General features: G+C 39.4%; 1 protein-coding gene across 4 annotated transcripts in view; it reads left to right on the top strand.

Moving 5' to 3' along the window:
* Positions 1 to 24,865, top strand: part of TRIP12 (thyroid hormone receptor interactor 12) — a 70,352-nt gene that overhangs the window by 25,645 nt on the left and 19,842 nt on the right. For 2 of the 4 annotated variants that reach the window (XM_079977538.1, XM_079977537.1), the window contains exons 3-24: positions 449 to 574; positions 1,140 to 1,948; positions 6,595 to 6,700; positions 7,683 to 7,819; positions 9,360 to 9,443; positions 10,475 to 10,570; positions 13,326 to 13,474; positions 14,001 to 14,036; positions 14,362 to 14,457; positions 15,850 to 15,942; positions 16,100 to 16,261; positions 16,602 to 16,670; positions 16,757 to 16,922; positions 18,489 to 18,606; positions 18,746 to 18,902; positions 19,502 to 19,574; positions 20,853 to 21,081; positions 21,720 to 21,838; positions 22,159 to 22,366; positions 22,647 to 22,747; positions 23,669 to 23,843; positions 24,647 to 24,788. In XM_079977538.1, the coding sequence (XP_079833664.1) occupies positions 449 to 574; positions 1,140 to 1,948; positions 6,595 to 6,700; positions 7,683 to 7,819; positions 9,360 to 9,443; positions 10,475 to 10,570; positions 13,326 to 13,474; positions 14,001 to 14,036; positions 14,362 to 14,457; positions 15,850 to 15,942; positions 16,100 to 16,261; positions 16,602 to 16,670; positions 16,757 to 16,922; positions 18,489 to 18,606; positions 18,746 to 18,902; positions 19,502 to 19,574; positions 20,853 to 21,081; positions 21,720 to 21,838; positions 22,159 to 22,366; positions 22,647 to 22,747; positions 23,669 to 23,843; positions 24,647 to 24,788 (3,451 nt within the window). Of the gene's footprint in view, positions 1 to 448; positions 575 to 1,139; positions 1,949 to 6,594; positions 6,701 to 7,682; positions 7,820 to 9,359; positions 9,444 to 10,474; positions 10,571 to 13,325; positions 13,475 to 14,000; positions 14,037 to 14,361; positions 14,458 to 15,849; positions 15,943 to 16,099; positions 16,262 to 16,601; positions 16,671 to 16,756; positions 16,923 to 18,488; positions 18,607 to 18,745; positions 18,903 to 19,420; positions 19,575 to 20,852; positions 21,082 to 21,719; positions 21,839 to 22,158; positions 22,367 to 22,646; positions 22,748 to 23,668; positions 23,844 to 24,646; positions 24,789 to 24,865 lie in introns of all 4 variants that reach the window. The other 2 variants (XM_079977536.1, XM_079977535.1) reach the window with 1 other exon arrangement.

Below are 24,865 nucleotides of genomic sequence, written 5' to 3'. Positions count from 1 at the left end.
CTTGGTGAATAATTGCTCAAGTTATAAATAATTTCATGGAGCTGCAGGATTTATCAACTACAGAATCATTGTGCAAATGTTTATCATTTGTGTAGAGGGAAAGTGAGAAGTTTGGAGCATTTCTTAGTTGCCCATATGGATATAGTTAGTAAGAGGAAATGCAAATGAATATAGGAAACTACAAACTTCTAAATAGGTTCATGATTCCAAATCTCTGCTTAATGTGAATGATTGAAAGACTGAAAAGGCCAGGAAATATCAAAGAATACTAATTTGAGATACAATTTCATTTGAGAGAATTGATGTCTTGATATACTTAACTTTTCTCCCTAGAACATCTTTGTATAGGCTTAATGGAAAACTATACTGCAAATATACTCCATGTATACATTTGTGTTTGTATGCCAGTTTTCCTGATAGCTTTCTGTTCTTAATTATTTACTGACAGGTCACATTTAGGGCAGGCAAAACATAAGGCACACAGCCCTTCTGAAAGTAGAAAATCAGTATCAAAGGCACCCAAAGTGCAGTCCAATACTACTTCTGAACAGTCCAAGGGACAAGTTTCTAAAAGGTAACTTATATTTTTCTGAATTTACAAATATAACTTCAACAGTATATATTGTAATCTTCATTGTCGTATCTGTTGTAAGCAATAACAATTTTATTTATGGATACTATATAGTTATATGTGCTATGTAATGAAGTGCTTCCTTTTGTCTACCCTGAACCACCACCACTTCATTTGATGACCCCAGTTTCTGTTATATCTTGAACTGCAGCCTGGAAATTTTCCCCAGCTATACTGCATTTTTGAATATCCATTACCTTTTTGGTGAAAATTCTAAAATGGAAAAAGAAAAAAAAGGAATGCAATACTGAAGTGGTCACTTTTCAGTATTAATTGTTTAGTATGTTAGAGACACACCTGTTGACAATACAAGTTTCTGTAAAACTTTCAGCACTACTGCTTCAATCAAAGTTGCTTACTAAAATCAGAATTAAAAGTTTAATGTAGATTTTTGCATTTTAGATAGTAAAAAAAGTATTATAATTTCCTTTCCTTGGAATACCACAAATTAAATAGCTGGATGACTCTGTAGATGATGATTATACTGCTTTTTTCTCCCCCTCAACAGAGGCTGTACCTCATCTGCTATTATAATTCCACAACAAGAGGCTCTGGACACAGACAATACTTTGGAGCGGCAAAAACCAGGGCAGGTGCCTAAAAAGGACAGTCCTCGAGGAGTGAAACGCAGTGCTAGCCCAGATTACAACCAGACAAATTCTCCTAGCCCTGCCAAAAAAACCAAAGCACTTCAGCACGCTGATTCTTCCTCAGATTTGGAAACAAACAAGCCACAGACTAAGTCTAAGAAAAGACACTTGCATCAAGAGCAGGAGTCAAAGTCTTCACAATTGCCATCAACAAGCAAGGCTCATACCAGAAAGGGTGGAGCTGCCAGTGGCTCCCGAAGCCAGAAACGGAAAAGGACAGAGACCTCATCCATTGTAAAGAGTCGTCCACCAGCTGAATCGACTGGCAGTGAAGAGAGACCAGCAAAACCCACCAAGCTGGCTTCAAAATCAGCGAGCTCAGCCAAAGCTGGGTGTAGCACCATCACAGATTCTTCCTCTTCAGCCTCCACATCCTCCTCCTCTTCTGTTGTTGCTTCTGCCTCTTCTGCTGTTCCTCAGGGTGCCAGAGTGAAACAGGGGAAAGACCAGAGTAAGGCCAGGCGTTCCAGATCTGCATCCAGCCCCAGCCCACGGAGAAGTAGCCGTGATAAAGAACAGAATAAAATAAGTGGCTCTTCAAAGTTTGATTGGGCTGCTCGTTTCAGCCCCAAGGTTAGCCTGCCTAAAACAAAACTGACTCTGCCAGGCTCTTCTAAGCCAGAGGCATCAAAACCCGGGCCTTCAGGATTGCAGGCTAAACTAGCAAGTAAGTTGAAAATGTTTTTACTTATGTGAGGGCTTGAAATTTGACCACCTTATGTAACATGCTTATTGTGCAGGATTTGCATTAAATAGTATAAGAAGTAATTTGCAGGTGAGAATCATGGGGAGGGGAAGTCTGTACAGCTGTTATAGCCAAGGAGAAGCTACTGTAATACTTCAGCTATAGATGCAGAGGTGTATATTTGAATACTTCCCCATAGGGGGGACAACTCCATGTTGAAGAAGAGAGGGTTTGACCTGATCTATTCAGGTTGCTAGTTTTCTGGATGCAAAGATTTAATCCAAAATATGAACTGGTCCTTAGTCCTTCCAAGTTGCTTGTCTTATTGTACAATAACTTAACATTGGGTATGCTTTTTAATATGGACCCTGAAATATTTTCATCCCCTGATATCACCTTGTTTATATATTATTTACCAAGGTTTTATAGTCCTTCTCTGCTATGCCTTAGAACTATGTGTGTTTAGTAATACTACCCAGGAGCACAGTCCATAACCTCCGATTAAGTAGCCCAGAGGTGTTTTGCAGCACCAAATCTCTTTTTTCAGCCTGTGGAAACTGGTGTGTGACCCAGACTGCTGTTGAATTGGTTTGATATTTTGGAGAGAGGGAGGTTGTTCAGATGTGTTGCTTTTTTGATGTCTGTTTCATACATTAGTGACATCATCATCCCTACTATTATTATTATTGTTGTTATTGTTATTGTTATTATTTACTCCACCCAGCATATATCAAAACATAATAAACATCAAACATTAAAAACTTCCCAATACAGGGCTGCCTTCAGATGTCTTCTAAAAGTTATGTAGTTCTTTATCTCCTTGACATCTGAAGGGTGTTCCACAGGGAGGGCGCCACTACTGAGAAGGCCCTCTGCCTGGTTCCCTGTAATTTTGCTTCTCACAGTGAAGGAAACAGCAGAAGACCCTCAGAGGAGGACCTCAGTGTCTGTGCTGAGCAATGGGAGTGGAGATGTTCCTTCAGGTATACTGGGCTGAGGCCATTTAGGGCTTTAAAGGTCAGCAGCAACACTTTGAATTTTGCTCAGAAACGCACTGGGAACCAATAAAGATCCTTCAGGACCAGTGTTTATGGTTTTGGCGGCCACTCCCAGTCACCAGCCTAGCTGCCACATTCTGGATTAGTTGTAGTTTCCGAGTTACCTTCAAAGGTAGCCTCAGGTTGAGCACATTGTAGTAGTCCAAGCAGGAGATAACCAGAGCATGCAACCACTCTAGCAAGACGGTCCAAAGGCAGGTAGGGTCTCAGCCGGCGTACCTTTAGGCTGAAGGGTGGAATACAAATTTAATAAATAAAATCTAACCAAGGCATAGCAGATAAAACACAGTCTTCCAGTAAAAAAAGGAGATTTAGTCTGCTGGCAGGAAAGTCTTCGCAAACTAAGAGAAGACAGTTGGGATGTTATGACCATTGAGAGAGCCCTATCTCTTGACCCCACCAGTTGTGCTTCCACCATAGTTGAAACACAGAAGAGCCTCACACTTAACTTCATGAGCTGGCTGGCTAGTACAGGATCAAGTTCTGGTTACTGTAAAGCAGTACAATCAGAAGACCAAATGCTTGACAGTAGAGAATAGGGGTGTGTTTTTTTTGTTTTACATTGTCCATATAGTTTAGATTTCATAGGTTGAAATAATAGGGAAGAAAGAAAGCACTGGTACAACTGACTAATATTCACCAATTAATCCCAAAGGTTAGTTCCAAGCTGTTATCAAGTAAAACTATGGGAAGAGTCAATTGTGTAACTCAGCTGTCCTTTGCATGCAAAAGGGCCTGGGTTTGATCCCTGACACTTCAACAATGGGTATCTTGTAGTAAGGCTAAGAAAAACCTCTAATTTAGGCCTTACAAAGCTGCTACTAGTCAGAATAGGCCACAATGTGTTATCATAAGTGAAGGGGTGCTAAGAGTGGCAGAAGGGTCATTCTTGGTAGTTCCTCCACCATCAGGGGCTTGGGTAGTAGTGGGCTGAGACAGGGTATTCTCTGTGGCAGCCCCCAAGTTGTTCCAAGTCATTTTTATGTTGTATTTTGGTGTTGTAACCTGCCCTGGGACCTTGGGAAAGGACGACAGGTACATAATAATAGTAATAATTTCCAGTTTGAAAGATCAAGTAGGAGTTGATGAGAAAGTCCTTTGCTAAGACTCTGGAGAGCTTGTGCTTATGTCCTAGATGTATAGGTAGTAGTCTCATCTTAAGGTTATGATACATAAATCATCTTAGGAAGGCTTATGCTGGTAAAATAAATTTGCAGCTTGCTATCCGATGATGGGAAATGGTTGTTTTTGCAACCTGTGGCCTGAATTCAGGTGTATGCAAGGTTTCAGAATCCTTCTGAGCCTTGAGGTGGATAGGCGTGATATAAGGAAATTTATCTCTCAAGTAGTTAATAACTCAGCTACTTCTGGTAACTGAGCAGCTAAAGCATTTTCAAGTCAGCTTTGCAACAGGTTGCTTGGATGCTCTTAGGCATACAGTGGTGCCCCGCAAGACGAATGCCTCGCAAGACGAAAAACCCGCTAGACGAAAGGGTTTTCCGTTTTGGAGGTGCTTCGCAAAACGAATTTCCTATGGGCTTGCTTCGCAAGACGAAAACGTCTTGCGAGCCTTGTGAGTTTCCCCCCCTTTTTCTAAGCCGCTAATAGCGCTAAGCCGCTAAGCCGCTAATAGGGATGCTTCGCAAGACGAAAAAACCGCTAGACGAAGAGACTCGCGGAACGGATTATTTTCATCTTGCGAGGCACCACTGTACACCCTGGTCTGATGGTAGATTAAACCACATAACACGGTGTGGGACAGAAGCTACTAGTCTAAACATTGTTCAGCTAAGTTGCTCCAGCTCCCAGATCAAGAACAGTTCCGAGCTCTTATTTAAAAATTGGTGTTAAGTCTCTAAGATGATCGGAATATATTTCATTTTCTACACAGAGTGCCTCACTCCTTGGAAGAGGGATAGGGTCCACTTCTGAATGCATATTGTAGACACAGCCTTTCACAACCTCTAACCTCTCTTGGTTTTATCACGTATTCTAGCTATTATTACCAAAATACAGTGGAACCTTGTGTTACGGACGGGATCCATTCCAGAGGCCCATCCGTAACACTGAACTAACGCAAGCTGAAGCCCCATGTCTGCGCACACGTGCAGCGCGATTTAGCAGTTCCGCGCACGTGCGAGTGGCGAAACCCGGAAGTAACCCGTTCCGGTACTGCCGGGTTGCCACGGGATGCAACACGAAAACATGTAACCTGAAGCAGACGCAACATGAGTTATGACTGTGTGACTTCAGTAGTTTTCCATGCATTGATATCCCATAGCCTTTGTTCTAAACTTCTGAAAAGGAATAACCTTCCTTTGTTTAAACAATGCTATTGTTTTGGATATCTTTTGCATTCTTACTGTTAGAACAGATTTCAAACTCTTGCATATTTAAAAATAAAAATTCGCTTCTCAGTCACATTTCATAGCTCTTCTGTAGGTTCAACTTCCCTCTAAAATGGAAATTCACCCCAGAGTACTGCTTGAAATCTGTGTTCAAAGTTATATCACAAACTGGTACTCCTAAATACAACTTTGAAATATGCAACTGCTAGTTTCCTTCAAAAGAAGCTTAAGGAAAAATGCATAGCACTTGAAATGACCCCAGTGGCAATGCCTGTATTTCCAGCTTTAGTTCAAATTGTGCCTTGTGAGGCCTTGAGGTCGTTTTGAGATGTAGACCAAGGACATCACTCTGTTCACGCATAGTACTTAATCTAGGACTTTGGCCTTCAACAAGTGGATCTTTCACAATGTCGCTTATACTTCCTTCACAGGACTAGCAAGGATTTTGTCTTACGTTTCCCATTATTTTACATATGATTTTTTTTTTAAGTGACTGCCCTGTTAAGACCCTAGCTTTAAGGAGAAAGGAGAGAGGAACTTGTTCAGCTGCAGTTGCTGAGCTTGATTGAATAGAAATCCACATTTGAAATTCTTGCATCCATGCATACTCTTTGAATACCTGTCCTTCAGCTAATAACACAAACAAGTTCTGACTTGGCTTAGTTCTGGTAACCTTGGCTTACTGCTTGTGATTTGTTTTGGGGAGACTCAGGAAGCCAAGACTGGTTCACATGTAACACTAAGCCCAAAAGAGTAAAGGTAGAAAATTATTCAGTATGCTCCAACAAATTGTTTGTGCTAAGGCATGGTTTACTGTGATATGCAAATTACCCCAGAAACTTCAGATTAATTCTGATGCATGCTTCAATAAGTTTTCTTTCTTTAAAAAGGCTTTGCAATTCAGGGTGGAAGAAAATCTTGAAATTTGTCATCTATTTTATGGTCCCAGTTCAAGTATTGGAATACAAGTCCACCACCATACAATGTGGACCTTTCCCCCATCTTTTTATTAAAGAGGGGCATAGCCGAGCAAGGTTATTGCATATAATGTGATGTTGTTAACCACATAAATACATGCAACACAGGAGGTATTGTATCTGATAGAGAATAAATACAATTTGTGTTTTCCCTTGAATGTGCAGCTTCGTTTCATTTTCTGAAGCACAGTCTTCGTAAAGAAACTAGAATTGTCTTTGTTTTAGCTGTCTTTTTCTCTATTTAGGCTTAAGAAAATCAACAAAAAAGCGCAGTGAATCACCACCTGCGGAGCTCCCCAGTTTAAGGCGGAGCACACGGCAAAAGACCACGGGCTCCTGTGCTAGTACCAGGTATTTTCGAACTTTAAAAATTACATGTATGTTAAGATTGTGAAGATGAATTTGTGTTTGAGGGAATCTCCCCAAAGAGTTTAGAAAGCACATTCTTATTGACAACCTATATTTGTGTCGTGGTGGCTACAGGATAATATGCAATAAACCACCCAAGAGACAGGATAATTTAATACAGGGGCCCAATTTCTCAGCGCTGAAATGGACATTACAAAATAACCTAACTTGTTACAAGAGAACTACGGCCCAATTCAGATAATCTAATTACAGTGCTGTTAACTAGCCTGGTGTGAGGTCTTGAAGATGTGTTATTACTCACCAGCTGTTTTGAACAATACAGAAATTTTGTTTTTCTATAGAAATTAGAAAAACAGAAGGAAATTTCTTTGTAGGCATATCTGAACAAGTACAGTGGTGCCTCGCAAGACGAAATTAATCCGTTCCGCGAGTCTCTTCGTCTAGCGGTTTTTTCGTCTTGCGAAGCAAGCCCATTGACGGCTTAGCGGATTAGCGCTATTAGCGGCTTTTAGCGGATCAGCTGATAAGCGGCTTAGCGGCTTAGAAAGGGGGGGGGGGGAGGAAAAAAACCCCGCAGGAACTCACAATACATTTTCGGCTTGCGAAGCAAGCCCATAGGGAAATTTGTTTTGCAAAGCGCCTCCAAAACGGAAAACCCTTTCGTCTAGCGGGTTTTCCGTCTTGCGAGGCGTTCATCTTGCGGGGCACCACTGTAGTTTTTGAAGTCAGCGAAGCATGGATGTGATAATGTTGATAATGCATCTCTTTTTCTCAACATGCCTCTCATCTGCTTCATCTGCAGATGTGACTGTTTGAACTTCCCTTTTAAAAACTTTTTGCATATAGTTTAACTGTTCTGTTATGACTCCATGTCTGCATGGTTTAATTTTGAGTGCTGATAGTACCAGCACTGTAGACCACATAGCGTAATCTGGATGGCTCCTGATGATAACTCTGTTTTCAGTCGGCGAGGCTCTGGCCTGGGCAAAAGAGGAGCAGCTGAAGCTCGCCGACAGGAGAAAATGGCTGATCCTGATAACAACCAGGATGGAGTTAATTCTTCATCTGCACGAGCTGATGAGGCTCCACAAGGAGCAGCAGGTATGGCTAACTAGTGTCATTCAACACTGGAACAGAAAAAGCAGTTATTGTCCATAAATTGTTTGTATTTGCTCTGCCTAGAAATGTCAATACTAGTACAGTTAAGTATGCTTTATTCAGTGCTCTGTTTTGCCAGATTTTAAAAAGGAGAAAATGCTTAAAGGGTCTTTGGACTTGAGTTACTTGAAATGTTTCCGCTTTGTGATCAGTTATACTCCATTTGAGACTTTGGAAGAAAGTTTATAATATAGCATAGAGGCTTGTTCAAAGAGGACCCATTTAGCATTCCCAAACCATGTACCTAAAGTAGTTCTTTAACTTCAAAGCGTATTCTGCCAACAGTTTCCTCTTGTGGATGGGACTGCTATTTCTATTTTTTCTTGCACCAGCTACACTTAGTGATACCTATGTTTCTATTCAAGTCAGTTGAAGATAAATTTAGATCTCACCTTCTAAAAATATGTAGTCTCTTACTGAGGTTTCAAGTTTGGCTGAGATTCTTGTTAAAACAAGGAATCCTAGCTAGTATTAACTGTGGTTTAATGTTGATGTTTTCTTTAAATATATTTGTCAAGGGACAGTGAGGGCTGGGTGTGTGTATGTAACTCCTGATACCTCTCCTGTGGTTAAAAAGGAGTGAGCATTCATTTGCCTTGGCTCCTGTCCAATATACCATGTGCTTAATAGGATCATAGATCTACTGACTTCATTTTGGTAAGAAGTGTTGCTGAATATAAGTAAAGCCATTTGCTCACTGGCTGTTTTTGCACGTTAGTTTTAATTTGCTTAGTTTGGTTGATACTTCTATTAACAGGTAATAGAAGCATCTTAACACCCTTCACTTTTCATTGTTACGGGCAGACATATGCACTCTTTCTAGGGAGTAAATACCACTGAAATCTATGGAATTTAGTTCTGAGTAAACATGCATAGATTTTTGTTGTTAGCAACTTACCTTGCAAGCAAGCAAACTAATAGTACCCTGAACAAACGTTTGTCTGTTCCACAAGTCTGTTGGAAGTGTTTCCTCTGCCTCTTTCACCTCTGTGGTTTTGTGAAAGCTACAAAGCTGCTACACTAGTCTAATCCTACAAACTGCATTAGTGCATATCTGCTTGGCAGCCTTGTTGCAGGGTGCAAAGCACACCAAGTTCTGATTATAGCTCCTAATTCTGAATATTCCTGTCAGTTTTCTGTTTAAGCAAATATGTTTGAACTGTGATTATTTTATATGGTATAATGCCATTGCCCTCTGTTTTAAATTGCTTATTTACTAAAGAAAAAGAAGCCCCAAAGTTTCAACCATATTGCATGGCTGAAAGTTTAAACTGACCTTGTGTGTTCAAGTGCAGTCATTCCATACTATGTGGGTCAAGACTAAAAATAAACCTGCTTTTTTTGTATGCCCATTCCTATTCCTACTGGAGTCATTAAAGGTTTTCTTTGACTACTTTGGAAGGAGGATTTCAGGAAGAGTTAACAAGTATGTATACTGTGTGACTTATTAATATAGTGCCACTAATTTTTTTCCCTCCTGTAGCTTCTAGTTCTGTTGCTGGGGCTGTGGGCATGACTACCTCTGGTGAAAGTGAATCGGATGATTCTGAGATGGGGAGATTGCAAGGTACAAACTAAGAGGCTTATGTTACACTCATGACTACAGTAAATAAATATTAACACAGCTTTTAGATTTGTTCTAAAATGTTAAGGATTTTTAATGCTGCACTTTTATATTGTTTGCGAAGGAAATGTAGATCAGTCAGCATTAATTTTCCAGGACTTGTTTGTCTTTTTTCACTGTTTCTACTCCAGTTACTCTGATTATTGATGGCATATCACTTAAGTGAAATCTTCATTGTTAAAATAAAAAATAAAACTTTTGAGGTGAGAAGATTGGAAATGGCATTGGGTGATATCCAGCGAAATTGTTCTTTTGAGTAGACAGAACTAAGTTAGAATAGATTGATTGAAATAAATGTACATAGATTACACTGGGTCTGCTTATCACTGGATGTTGCCCATTCTGATTTCTGGAACTGCATTTGCCGTCATAGACTGTAAAGTCAAAGTTTCATTATTGGAAGGAACAGCTTTTATGGTGATTAGAAAATGTTTTATCTTTTTGTTTGGTCTAGCACTGCATCCTCCAAAGACTGGCTTCGTTATCTTCTAGGTGGTAGTTGGCAGTCCTTGCTCTTAATTTTTTTTTTCTTTTTAGAAGAGCAAAGAGGATTCAACTGCCTTTTGTCCTTAATAGAAACCTTTAGCTGTCTTAAGTAGTACCATTAATAGGTATTGGAACTTTCATTTTCAATCAGAATAAATAGGTTTTCTAAGTTTTCGTTGTTTTAAGTAGGTGTTCAAGTGGGATGTATGATATTAATTATTGTAAACTTGTACAGCTTTCAAGGCTTGGGGCCGTTGACTAGGTAAATGCATGTAAAATATTGCTTCTAAGTTAGTAGTTCTAGCTCGGCCCATATTAAAATTCTTCACTGCACTCAGATCTTGATTAGAATTGGCTCACTATTGTTATGGTGTAGGGTTTAATCATCCTAATAATCTGTGCTACAACACTGAAAGTCTGATGTGAATTATAAATTACAGTGCTGTGCATGAGTTTCAAATAAGTTATATGTATATTTTTGTCTCTAGCTCTGTTGGAAGCTAGAGGTCTTCCTCCACATCTGTTTGGTCCTCTTGGTCCTCGAATGTCGCAACTTTTTCATCGGACAATTGGAAGTGGAGCTAGTAAGTAAGCTGCTTCATCCAGGAAGTTTCTGGAATTACTACTCTTGGGAAGTTTGTCCCTCCGCAGCCTTATAGCTTCTTGAAGGACTACTTCTAAGACTAAATTCTCAGAATACTTAGATCTTGTACTGTAACTTTTATTAACAAGTAAAAAAAACAAAAACATCCTATTAACTGGCTTTTGTCAAACCTCCACATTTGTGGATTTCTTCATAATCACTTGAATTATATTTATTGCAGCCGAAGGGAAACATATTTAAAGCAACCTGTTTAAACAACTACTTCTTTCTAGACTTGAATCACAGGGTTTGGATGATCCTTTCTCTGTCTCTTAAGCCAAGTTAAATCTGGGGTTTTTGTCTACATGCACAGCACTTTCACCATGATTCAACCATTAATCCTTTTCCAGCTTCACAATGTGACTTAGGATTTTGACTTGTTCCATATGTGGTGGGCATCATTTTATGATTTGGACAAAGGGGGAAACTTTAGTGCAGTAAAAACAAGGTTGACCTTTAACATTCCTGCCAAATAATGTTTTATCATCCCAAGTAGTTGGATTGAAAAGTAATAACCACTGCTTACGAGGGGTCCAAAGGACACACACCCTGCCCCATCTGCAAATTAGCTTTTGGGTAACATTTTGGCTGCTATTGGCATGGGGGCACCATGCTTGACAGTGTCTTGTGCTCAAACTAAGCACTGAGATGGACACAATACAGAAGACATCTTAAGGCAGCCCTGTTCAGGGAAGTTTTTAATGTATGATATTTTAGTGTAATTTTGGTTTCTATGGAAGCCGCCCAGAGTGGCTGGGGAAACCCAGCCAGATGGGCGTGATACAAATAATATATTATTATTATTATTATTATTATTTATTATTTTATTTCATTGTATGATTTAGAGTGGCTGAAAACTTATTAGGACACACAGACACACACACACCTGATACTTTGTTCATTCTGCATACATTGGCTATGGTTGGCATGGGATGGTGTATTGCACATGATTATTTCTCTGGATTGGATGCCAGTTCTGTGCCATCTTACATGGAAGCTTGTCTTTGATTGTACAAGGCTTTTTTTAGGTATATGATTTGTGGTGGCTCAGAGCTTGGGGTGTACACCCCCAGTTCTTCATTTCGAAACACTTTGGCTATTATTGGAATTGGAGTGCCACGCTTGACACTTTCTTGTGCCAGAAAGAATCATTGGGGTGTACCTAATTCAGTACTGTCTTCTAGCAAACACTTTTCCTGGAGTTGTGGGTGGGTGATTGGAGACATGGGTGCACATTCCCAATTTCACTGGCTGTTGTTGACTAAGGGGTGCCATGTTTGACAGTGTCCAAGAGTCACTTCCTATTTGGTTGGACCATGGCCCCTTCTAAGGAATCTGAACAACCACATGGACCCACAGGGAGGGCCTGCAATGCTAGGAACAGTTGTCCCCATCTGTCCTGTAATAAGGTCAGCCTGACAGCTGGGAATGAAAAGTACCCATCTTCAACCTTTAGTATGTTGTTTTTTTTATGCTTATCTGGTTGTTCTCTCAAATAATTGCTTTTGCAAGAATCCTAAAGTTTAAATGTGTTTTTCACTATTTTTATTGTACTTGATGGTTAATTAGAGGCTTTCTGGTTTAATAGTGGTTCACAGTGCAGTGGTTCACAGTTAAATCCCCATTTAATAAACCAACATTGTCCAAACACAGCCTCTGCATAGGTAATCAAATATTTCTACAGTGATTTAGTCCATTGACCAAGGTGGTTTACATTTTCTAAGCTTTCCTAAATTAGGAAGATGTATCTACTTACCTTGCTGTTAGAAGTTTCATCAGTAGCTCTGTATTTTAAGTAAATGATGCATATGTTAACAGAAGCACTAGCCTATGACATATCCAGACTTAGATGTACGCTCAGTCTATTGACACTGTGAAACTTTGACTGGTGAGATGCAGTTCAGAAACACATTGTTCTCTAATCTCTCATGATTGATTAAAACTGCTTATTTTGACTAAAGGTTTTTTGTTGTTGGTACTCCATTGTGGAGGGTGTACCATGAGGAAGAAAAGTTTTTGAATGTTTAAAACAGAATCGGGATCCTCTCAAAGTTTTGCCAGTGTAATTATTCCAGTATAATGACACAACAGTACAGCATAACAGCCTAATTCTCTACAGTTAGGCAATTCTCTACAGTTGGCATAGGAAGACAATATACAATTCAGCTTAATGTCCTCCGGGGAGGCATCTGTCATTTGGCATCAGTTCATCACTAGAAAGCCTGAAGTACAGAAAGCTACAAGTGCAGTATTAGCAGGAGTGAGAAGAAGCTTAACTGTGTGTGTCTCAATTGCAGGTGAATTTGGAACTTAATTTTGAATAGTGATTCAGAACTATGTGCCCATAGATCTACCAGGGTTTGATCAGGTTGAGAACTCTGCTAGCTAAAAAAATGATCTTAAATTGTCTTTCTATTTCTGTTCCTATCTTATCAGGATGGATTCAGTTTGCACTATCTCTTGAATATTATAGTGCATTTCGGTAGCTTAAAGCACATACTGTTGGTTTATTTGGTAGCTGTAATCTAATAACATTTAAATATCAACAAAGATGCATATAAATGCAGCATTACTGACTTCCTGTTTTCATATTTATGATAGGCAGCTAATGAAAATGCCTTGTCTCTCCTAATCAACTATGATAATATATTGTGGAAGTGGAAGATGTAAGCTTTCAAAATCCCCAATTTTTCTAGGTTCTAAAGCTCAGCAACTTCTACAGGGGCTCCAGGCTACTGATGAAAGCCAGCAATTACAGTCTGTGATTGAAATGTGTCAGTTGTTGGTCATGGGGAATGAAGAAACTTTGGGAGGATTTCCAGTCAAGAGTGTTGTGCCAGCTCTGGTAAGGACCTGTCTTCACTCATTCATTTGAACATGTAATGTATTATCCACTGTGTTTTCATGAAGAAGTAAATGCTTCAATAACTGCATTCTCTCTAAATGTTTTAGAGCAGTATGTTTCACCAATGGCCTTGGCAAAAAGTGACATTTTTAAAGAAACAGCAAATTACTGATTGTGTTTCAGACAACTAGGGAATAAATGTGCATCTTGTCTAGCCATTCTGAGATCCAGTGTAGGGGGTAGGGGTTTGTATTTGAACTGGATAGACATGGGTTCAAATTTTTGCTCAGGCATGAAGCTGTGTGGGTGGTCTTGAGAGAGTCTCTCTCAGCCTAACCTATCTCATAAGGCAGGCATAGGCAAACTCCAGCCCTCCAGATGTTTGGGACTACATTTCCAAGCATCCCTGCCCACTGGTCCTGTTAGCTAGGAATGATGGGAATTGTAGATTCAGCACACTTATAAATTACTAGAATTTAGAGAAATTGTTCTTGCAAGCTGACTCATCCTTTCGTATTGTTTGCAGATAACATTGCTGCAGATGGAGCACAATTTTGACATTGTAAGTATTTCATGCACACTTTGTTAAATGCAGCTTCAGGTAAATCTCAAAGGAGGCTTTGCTAGTTTGCACATTCTAGATAGCATTGTTAGATCAATGGCTGCTGGTCATGGTGGCTATATGCTAGGTCCAGTACAAGAGGCAGAATGTCTCGTGATAAGCACTTCCTAGGGAACAACAGTAGGGAAGACCTATTACTTTTTATGCTCTACTTTTGTAGGCTTCTTACACGCATCTGGTTGGCTATGGAGGGAAACAAAATTCTAGACTTGATAGGTTTTAAACTGCTCTAGCAGGGCTCTTATGTTCTTATATCTTTTAATAGATGAATCATGCTTGTCGAGCCTTAACCTATATGATGGAAGCACTTCCCAGATCATCTGCTGTTGTAGTAGATGCAATTCCTGTTTTTTTGGAAAAGGTAATACTGTTAACTAACTTTATGAACTTAACATTTGTTGTAACGTAATGTCTTATGAAGTAGTACAAAGAGTAATTTTTCTCAACCTGGTATAAAGTTTTAAGATGGACTCCAACACCTGAAAAAAAAAGAGGATTTACTTGTTTCTTTTAGCTGCTTTTAGTTCCCTAACATTTCTAGCCGTCTGATTGTATTTATGAACAAATATGATAGCATAGCAGGTATGTATATATGTTATACATGAGTGATGTATGACCTTCAGATATTGTTCCTGGAATCTAGTGCCAGTTCTAATACCATTCTAGAGATGAGAGGCCTAGCTTTGTATTGTTTATGCATGTTCTGAGGCCAGTAAATCCTGTTGGCAGCACTGGTGTCTCCTGTCCCTGGGGTCTCAAAAGTCCATGATTATGGGACTTGTTCTCTCCCCTGTCCCAGTTGCTGGATGGCTGCCACATCCTGCTGGCAGCTCTTGCCTTTGCATAAAATTTGCCAGCGGAAACTAAAAGAACTGGGACTTGTAGTTCTTGACAGAGCATTTAATGTAGTGTGGTACATTGTCACTTAAAACAAAGTCCACACACGCACACGCACACACTCTTCTTAGGGGGCCTTGGGCCAGAAGCAGCTCACTGTTTAGGATGTTGCTTCTATTCATGTTTCTGGTTGGCTCTAGCAATATCTGGACACTGTATAGAAAACATAGGTTTCTTCTTGGTAACAGGCTTGCAAGTCTGGACTAACAGGCCTGGGTAAAGTGTTTGCTTCTGTCCTACCCATAGCCCTGTAAGCTGAATACATCAAAGCCAGAAGTTAGGCTGAGTTTACAGAACGTTCATTTGAGTAGTCAAATGTATTTGGTAAAGTGTAAATTTAAAGACACAGCCAGTTCCAGTAATCCTGAATTTTCTGTTCAGTCTGCTCTGGAGGATTCAAGAACACTGTAAATTTCAGTGCTGTGGTTGAGTTAGATATAATAATAATAATAATACAAAAAATTAAATAAAGATAGGTAGTAGTAGTAGTATGGGGTAAAATGTTACAATTTGGAAATGGTTTGTATAATACTGTACACAAATACTGGACAATCCCATTTTCTTTCCATGTGATTAAGTAAGGAATCAGAATGAAGCACAACAATGTTGTATAAAATAAATATATATCTATAGTATAGGGTACATAACAAGAGCAATTTAATTACTGTTATATAATACTCAAGCCTTTGAGTGAATATAAAGTTATATTATAAAGTGTGCATGTTTAAAGGTAATGGAAACTATTAAAGTATGGTTCAAAATTTGAACATTGGGAAATGATTGACAGCATAGATCAATTTCTAATCTTGTTTCATATCACTTTAAAAACTAAATAAATTGCTTTTATTTGTTCTAGCTGCAAGTTATTCAGTGTATTGATGTGGCAGAGCAGGCACTCACTGCCTTGGAGATGTTATCACGCAGACATAGTAAAGCTATTCTGCAGGCAGTAAGTATTTCTTATGATTAAAAAAAAAGGGGCTATTTTTAATCTTGATTGTTACCAGAGTTTTAAAGAGCACTTGCTCCAAGAAACTTCTGTATCTCTCCTGATGATCTAAAGTCCTCTCTTTGCTTGAACTGGTTTTGTGTGTTTTGTATTATAGGGAGGCTTAGCAGACTGTCTGCTGTATCTGGAATTTTTCAGCATAAATGCCCAGAGGAATGCACTAGCTATTGCTGCCAACTGCTGCCAGAGCATCACTCCTGATGAGTTTCACTTTGTTGCAGATTCTCTGCCATTGCTTACACAAAGACTAACCCACCAGGTCAGAAACTGTCTGGGTCAGCTATCTTCTAATTGTTCTGATATGTGAATCTTAGATTGATCTACATGTGCTGTGGAGAAATTTCACCGGACCTTAATGGTAGTACAGCCCCCTAAAGGAGATAATTTTGGCTATGGAAATATATTGATATTAAGTAGTTTGTCCCAGTTCTTGGGTTGTGATTCTTGGTTGTGTATTAGCTTGACTAGGTCCTTTTTTATGCTTTCTCAGTTAACTCTGCCGAACACTGTAATAGGACAATTCCAGGATTGCAATTCTTGATGTACCTGCATGCCAAATCTTGTGTATTGAAATGTAATACTTGTTTTCAATTTCTTAGGACAAAAAGTCAGTAGAAAGCACTTGCCTCTGTTTTGCACGTCTAGTGGACAACTTCCAACATGAGGAGGTAGCATCTATTTTCTGTCTTCAGCATAATGTTGAAAAAAGGTTTTGACCAAATGATACTTAAAACCCTCTTTCTTTCCTTTGAAGAATCTCCTCCAGCAAGTTGCCTCTAAGGATTTGCTCACAAATATTCAGCAGCTCCTAGTAGTGACTCCTCCAATTCTGAGCTCAGGGATGTTCATCATGGTGGTGCGCATGTTTTCCCTTATGTGCTCCAACTGTCCTACACTAGCAGTTCAACTTATGAAGCAAAGTAAGTGCATGTGTAGGCTCTTAGTATTCTGTTTACTAGATGTTATAGTGTCTGTAGGACTGGCAAGTGAAATGATAGCAAATAGTTAAATGCCTGCTGCAGCAGCTTCATTAACATATAGCACTCTCTCCATTTTTCTCCAAGAAAATGTCATTCCACAGGGCAACCAAAGCTGTTTCATTGCAAAATCTAGGCATGAAAGCTGAGTGAGATGAATTGAGAACACAAAATTGAGTAAAGCTTTTCCCTTGAATAGCAACTGCCACTGAGTAATTTCTAGTAATTCTACAAAACTCAAAAGATAGCAAGCTACTGGATCTTTAAAAAATAGATAAATAGTGATAGTGGGATCCTGCAATGAGCAGCTTCTGTTCTGCTTGTACAGCAAATATTTCTCAGATTTTCATTTCAGCTCTAACTTTTTAGTAACAAAACATGTTTTCAAGTCTGCAACCTGACAACATACATTTGTAGTTGAAGGCTTAAACAAGATAGCTGAACCAGAATTTCAGAATTTTGGTTCACATGTTGTTTCTAATCTTGTCATTTAGTAAAATTACACATTGCTTTCCAAACCTGGTGCTTGTGACTATCCTTGGTGTACTCTTGACACAGTAAACTGAGATGCATCACTTAGGTGTGTGTGTGTGTGTGTGTGTGTGTGTGTGTTCACCATATGAAAAGGGCAAAACAAGCACATGGAGACAAAGAAGCATGCTTAGAGAAATGTGGAGCTCTGGCACAGATCAGCAGCAGATGGCGTGGTCAGGAGGTGGCACTTACGACTGCCTAGTAGCAGAGTTGTGGTTGCTTGCGTGGATGGAGAATGGGAGGGGCAAAGCAGGAGGGAGGTTGCTGTTGTGTGAACACACTGGTAGAACTGCTTCTGTTGGTGCATTGGCACAATGCCAACCTCCCTCATGGTAAGCAGCAGTAACTCTCCTGCCCAAAGATGGGCAGGTGCGCTCGCCTCCCCTCCCCATCTCATACTGATTTAGATGCAACTCTGTCTTGACAGTAGATCTGACAGATTTCACACTGTACAGAACTATATTTTCTATACTATTTGCAATCCTAGTCAACAGTGGGGTGGGGAGAGGGAATGAGCTGTAGGCTCCAATTACAGCCAATCAATTCCTTTGTGCTAATTAATGCACTGGTTTCTCTTTCCCTCACCCTAACAAATGCCTGTAATGTTCACTAGGGACCCTGGCCTCCTGGTGACCCCCAAAGTCGTTGCTAAGGACCCAATATCAGTTTTATTTTGTGTAAAGTTGCCAGCATCAACCTATAGTATAAAGAGTCAGAAGATTTTTCCATTTATTCCCCAGGGTGAAATATACCTCCCCAGGCACACACACTTGAAGGCTTATGCTTTAGAGAGGATCATGTGTGCAGTATGGTTTTGGGTTGCTTTCAGTTACTGTTACTGTGTACACTTAATTCTTGCAGTAGAAATACACACTAAGTGCATTCTTCTTGGGATTGCTCCATTCTGAGAGCATTCTTTAATGCTTACTACAGACATGGCAGAGTAACATTGTGATTGATTGTTTATGCTTAAAGATATTGCAGAAACTCTTCACTTTCTTCTTTGTGGAGCCTCCAATGGAAGTTGTCAGGAACAAATTGACCTTGTTCCAAGAAGCCCTCAAGAACTGTACGAGCTTACATCACTTATCTGGTAAGGCTCTTTTTTTGGGGGTGTGTGTGTGAGTTTTTCTTTCAGGAATGAGATCCCATTTCGTAATACACTGGCATGAAGTCTAGCATTACACAAAAATCTGCTGTTAATTTTGTTTGTTTGTTTTTGCTCTTTTCAGTGAATTGATGCCTTGCTTACCGAAAGAAGGAATTTTTGCTGTTGACACCATGCTAAAGAAAGGAAACGCACAGAACACAGATGGTGCAATATGGCAATGGCGAGATGACAGAGGTCTTTGGCATCCCTATAACAGAATTGATAGCCGGATAATTGAGGTAGTAACCCACACACTCCGTATAAGAAAAGACATTGCTTACTGTTCACACTTGTAAATGTATACATTGGTTAACAATTATTAATCAAATTTTAGCTATGAAATGGAAATCATCTCCTCAGGCTAGGTTAATTTTGAAGCTTATGTATAGTCATTTTCATGAAATGGTGGATATTTTTGTCCGACTTAGCTGAATATATCCATTAAAATAGTTTCCTTGCTGATACTGTATAGTACAGGGTGAAAACTTTGGAATGTTAATTTTAAACTTGTAGTCCACAAAAAATAAATTTAAGCAAGTGCTTAGAGTAGCTTGCAATATGAAATCAGGACAATTAAACCATAAAGCAGGCAAAAAACAATTTTTAAAACCTTATTTGTGGCATGGCCCATATATGAGGCTGTTACCAACGCTTTCATTTTGTGCCCATTTTATCCCTCAGCAGCGGGGAACACGGTATCTTCATTTATGTAAACTCAAAACTCATACAGAGTTTAAACTTACATATTTGTCTTCAGGCAGCTCATCAGGTTGGTGAAGATGAAATAAGTCTGTCTACGCTGGGGCGTGTTTATACAATTGACTTTAATTCTATGCAGCAGATCAATGAGGATACTGGAACAGCACGTGCCATTCAGAGAAAACCTAACCCTCTAGCCAATACCAACACTAGTAAGTACTATTTAAAAAATAGTTCCCACATTTTGCTTTTGTAATTAAGGCATGTCTCCTATATAAAGTTTGGTGTTGTTCAGATACCTATCATAAGGAACGAGATCCTATTTAGGGCCACATGCTCTCTAATATGTAATGATGAGAATTTCCACTCTGCCCCTTTTAGAGTGTGAAAATTAGGTAAATGAATTTAAATTCAGATTCTCGTTGATTTCTCTGCACCTTTCAATACCATCAATAATGGTATTCCTTTGAAGTGACTTTGTGGGTTGTTGGTGGGAGGTACTGTTTTGAAGTGTTTCCACTTCTCCCCGCAGGCCTGCTACCAGACAGTAGCAATGGGCAATTTTTGTTGCACCCTGTGGGATCCATACTGTCCCTCCTGCTATATGAAGCTGCAGGGAACTGTCACCAGGGGATTTTGAGGATGACACCTAGCTTTCTCTCCCCATAGCTTCTGAATCAGGAGAGGCTATGCCAGTGCTGGATAAAGGTCAATTAACTTAAATTTGAATGCTAATAAAATGGAGCCCACAATGGGTTGGTGTTCATGCATTGGTTTCTACAAGACTGGATTGATGAAATGCACTCTTTGTGGGTTTTCCCTTGGGCTTGATCCAGAAGCTGCAGTTAGCGCAGAATGCTGCAGCATGACTGCTGACAGGAGTGAGTCCTTGTCAACATATAGCACCTCTGCTCAGAGATCTGTACTGGCTGTCAGTTTGCTTGCTGGATCAAGTTCAAGCTGTTACTGTTATAATAATGCCCTTAACAACTTGGGACTGGTTTACTTACGAGAAGGCCTTGCCCTACTGTGCCCACGCAACCATTTCAGTCTGTGGAATTGGCACTACTACAGGTGCCAAATAATATCTGTTCTGCATTTGTAAGAACTTGATCATTTGGTGTGGTAGCATGTGCACTTCAGAACTCCTTGCCTATTGAGATCAAAGCAGGCTCCTTCACTGTACTCTTTTCAGTGCCTGCTAAAAACTTCCTTGTTTAGACAAGCCTACCCAGCTGTTTTTAATCATGGTAGTGATTTTTTTTCTTGGTTGTATTGTTTCATCTTTCTGTAAACCACTTTGAGGTTTCTTTACAACTAAGTGGTGTGTATAAATTTTATGAAATAAATAAATAGTACTTCCCGGTACATTTTTTTATTTTTTTTATTGTAAATTTTATGCTAGCATGTTACCTTGAGGGGTTTAGGCTGGATAAAATTAAACAACGTATCATTCCTTGATATTTAATGGTCAAATTATTTTCCTGTAGGTGGACATCCAGAATCAAAGAAGGATGATGCTCGAGCACAGTTAATGAAAGAAGATCCAGAACTGGCTAAATCTTTCATTAAAACCTTATTTGGTGTTCTCTATGAAGTGTACAGTTCTTCAGCTGGACCTGCAGTAAGACACAAGTGCCTTAGAGCAATTCTTAGGATAATTTATTTTGCTGATGCTGAACTTCTGAAGGATGTGCTGAAAAATCATGCAGTATCAAGGTAATTGTTATGCGCATTTTGATGCAAAACCTATTGTGATGAGTCAGATTCTTAACCTAGCAGTTCATTTGACTAAAACAATAGTCTCAAAATGCAAACTGCCTCTTAAGATATCTGGTTACCACTTGAGGCTTCTGTGTTTAGCTGTGATTGCCATTGTGTTCTCTAAGAAATGAAAGGCACAGCGTTTTTAATTAATGAATATCCATTGTTCATTAACTATAACTGCTTTCTAAATTGCGTATATTCAATGGATGTGCTTTTTTTATTTTACGGTGACAAAATCCCAAAATGCTCATTATATGCCAATTGGTCTTCGCATGGCCTATTGACTGGATTGCTTGTTGACCAAGGAGAAAATGAAGATACCAGACAAAATAATTATAAAAACCTATTCGTAAACACAAAACATAAACCCCAGGATTGGTTGCACATCATGGTTGTCTGTGTGAAAGCAACAAGTCAGGCATCTTGCCATGCAGTGTGTGAAATTGATCCCACGGTACCAGAAATATAACATTCCCTCCCACTTTCAGCAACCTGCCCAGTACTGAAAATGTCCTCAATTGTGTATGCAAAATGTGAATGAAGCTGCTTTCATCTTGCTGAATTTTGTTTGTCTTCATTTTCTATTGCAGTCATATAGCCTCTATGCTGTCAAGTCAAGACCTTAAGATAGTAGTTGGAGCCCTTCAAATGGCAGAGATCTTAATGCAAAAGTTACCTGATATTTTCAGTGTTTACTTCAGAAGAGAAGGTAATGGCAGAAGTTAGATTCATGTGTCTTGTTGTATTAAAAATATGTGCATAGAAGCCAACTCCTAGGGGCCGAGGACTCTTTGCCCCTCCCCAATAAAATATTGGAGTGGGCAGCCCCCCCCCCAAAGTTACTGAGTGTTGCTATTCAAATGGTGTGTGTGTGCAAGGTCTTGTGATAGATTATGCAAGGCGGGGCTTACCCCCCCCCCAAAAAAAAAATCATTCAAGTTGGCACCCCGGTCATGTGATTTGAACAAGCAAACCACATTGAAATATGTGTCTCCTTGTCACTGAAGGTTATCTTTCTTTTTTAAAAAGGTGTAATGCACCAGGTGAAAAATCTTGCAGAATCGGAGGCTTTGCTGACAAGTCCCCCCAAAGCATGCACTAATGGCTCAGGAACGCTGGGTGCTACTACAACAATAAGCACTGGAACTGCCACTGCTGCTAGCAATGCAGCCGCAGACTTAGGCTCTCCAAGCTTACAGCACAGCAGGGAAGACTCTCTGGACCTGAGTCCACAGGGGTGAGTGTGTTTGACTTGGTCTGTGAACAAAATGCTACTAATGGCATTGCTGAGAAATAGGTTAAGGTCCCACATTAGAATGCTTTCTTTGACAGACAAATTAAAATAATCTGAGCTGTCTGCTAAAGTGGAAGAAAAATGCTAACATACCAGTTTATTAGTTGAGATTATTAGCTATAATTTAAAATCCAGGTTGGTTCAAATATATTACGGTTTGGTTCAAATGTAATGTATCAGGCCTGATGTATGTATGACATGTGCATTTTTTAACGTTTGACAGCCGATTAAGTGATGTTCTGAAGAGAAAAAGATTGCCAAAACGTGGGCCCCGGCGGCCAAAGTATTCACCTCCCAGAGATGATGACAAAGTAGACAATCAAGGTAAGCTTCTGTTGAAATTGCATAATGGGTATAGTAAATCAAATATTGTGGCTACTTAAGAAGCAGTGCTGTACAGTCCTCAGGAAAGAAAGTTTTCTAGTTCTGAATATGCCCTAAATGCCTAGATGTTGGCAGACCTGTAAAATAAATATTTCCAAATCAAAGCAGTGACATTGCATTTTGAGCAACTGAATGAACTGATATATTTTTGACCGGAAACTTTTTGTTTTGGCACAAATGTTTGAAGTGGCTTTGATTAGATTATTAGAATATGCAAATGGAAGTAAATTTTTGTTGTTTCTGGAAATCAAAGTTTTCATTAAATGCAGAAGAAGCTATCTGCTCCATACAAAGCTTAAAGTGAAGGCTGCTGCTGATTTCCGCCCCCCGTAGCGCCCCCCCCCCTTTATAGGTAGGTGATGATACCTCCTGGCTGTCACTGAAGTTCAGTTTACTTGATTTTACTTGCTTCCTTTAGCTGTATCTTTGTGTGTAATGTTCTTTTTCTGCTTCTGCTGTGACCATTCTTTCTGTAAAAAGAAAGGTGGAGAGTATTAAGCTTTTTTAAAATTTGAGATGAATCCATTGTACACAGTGCTGGTGACCTTTTAGTAGTTTGTGGACACATAATAAAATAGACGCACAAAGCAGCTTTAGCATTGATGTATGTTTGTGTACACATTTGAACTGTAAACATTTAAGTGTCTTTAAATCACTTTGAAGATCCACCTGATAATATTTTATTCCACAATTGGGAGCTGTAATTGCTTATCTCATAGCTTTGCTTAGGAGGAAAACATGACATGCATTAAAAGGGAGCAGAACTCTGAATGTTGGTGACTTTTAATGCCAAATGGTAAAGCTTAAGACTTTTTAAAGCTTAAACTTTCAACTTTCTCTCCCATTCTCTTTTTCCAAAAGCTAAAAGCCCTACAGCTACTCAATCTCCTAAATCTTCCTTCTTGGCAAGTTTGAATCCTAAAACCTGGGGAAGATTAAGCACACAGTCCAATAGCAACAACATTGAACCAGCACGTACAGCAGGTGTGAGTGGTCTGGCAAGAGCTGCCTCAAAGGACACAATATCCAACAACAGGTATAATCATACTTCACTACACAAAACTCCATTCAGTGAAGCCTATAGTGGCCCAGTTCTCATGCCATGGTAAACCAAAGTTAATGGTTTACTATGAACATTGATCTTGGTCACTTTCTCCTGCAGAACAGGCCATGATTCCTGGCTTAGCATTGTGTTCAAACCAATGTTTGTTTTTAATCAAACTGCAATCTTGTAACCAAGGTTTGTTCTTGGCAACAGATCAAACACCCACAGTAAGCCCAGGCACCATGACCTGTTTCTCCAGCTTGCTGGTGGGGAGGACCAAAGTGATCCAGATCAGCATGTTCACAGTAAACTGTTAACTATAGTTTACTATGACGTGCAAAAAAAGTTTAATATAGATTACCCGTGTTGTCTGTGGCAGCTTAGTCTTGGTTTTAATAGAAAATTTTGGTAGGAGAGGATGATGAAGAACTTCAAGCTGGGACAGAATGTGCCAAAATGAAGTTTACAGAATGGGGGAGTAAAAGTATATGTATGGAAGGCAGAGGATAAATTCTTAAAATCATAGGGCAAGCAGAGTAGAGGGAAATGAGATTGCAAGGACAATGAAGTTATACTCATGAGCGATCTGGATAAAGTAACTGTCTATATTTAACAAATCTGGACTAAAGTGCAATGGGAGTTCTTTTTGGTGGGAAGAAAATTCTTGGCCTTGCAGATTTTCCTACCTCTGAGACTTCTTTGCACTGTGAAAATGTACTCAAATTGTGCAGGGCAGTTGTGCTTAGTATGCCAATGTTAAGTGTTCAATATATTAAACTGTACATTTCTTGTAGAGAGAAAATTAAGGGTTGGATTAAAGAGCAAGCCCACAAATTTGTGGAGCGTTATTTTAGCTCTGAGAACATGGATGGAAGCAACCCTGCACTAAATGTGTTACAGAGACTTTGCACTGCAACTGAACAACTCAACCTTCAGGTTAGAATATCTTTTTAATCTATATTGGAATGAGAGGACAAACTTTTCACAGGAAGAACAAATAGTTTAATACTACT

This window comes from Podarcis cretensis (genome assembly GCF_951804945.1).
Source record: "Podarcis cretensis genome assembly, chromosome: 5".
In the NCBI taxonomy this organism is placed as follows: domain Eukaryota; kingdom Metazoa; phylum Chordata; class Lepidosauria; order Squamata; family Lacertidae; genus Podarcis; species Podarcis cretensis.
The sequence above is the reverse complement of the archived record's forward strand: the minus strand, read 5'-3'. Positions and strand labels throughout refer to the sequence as shown.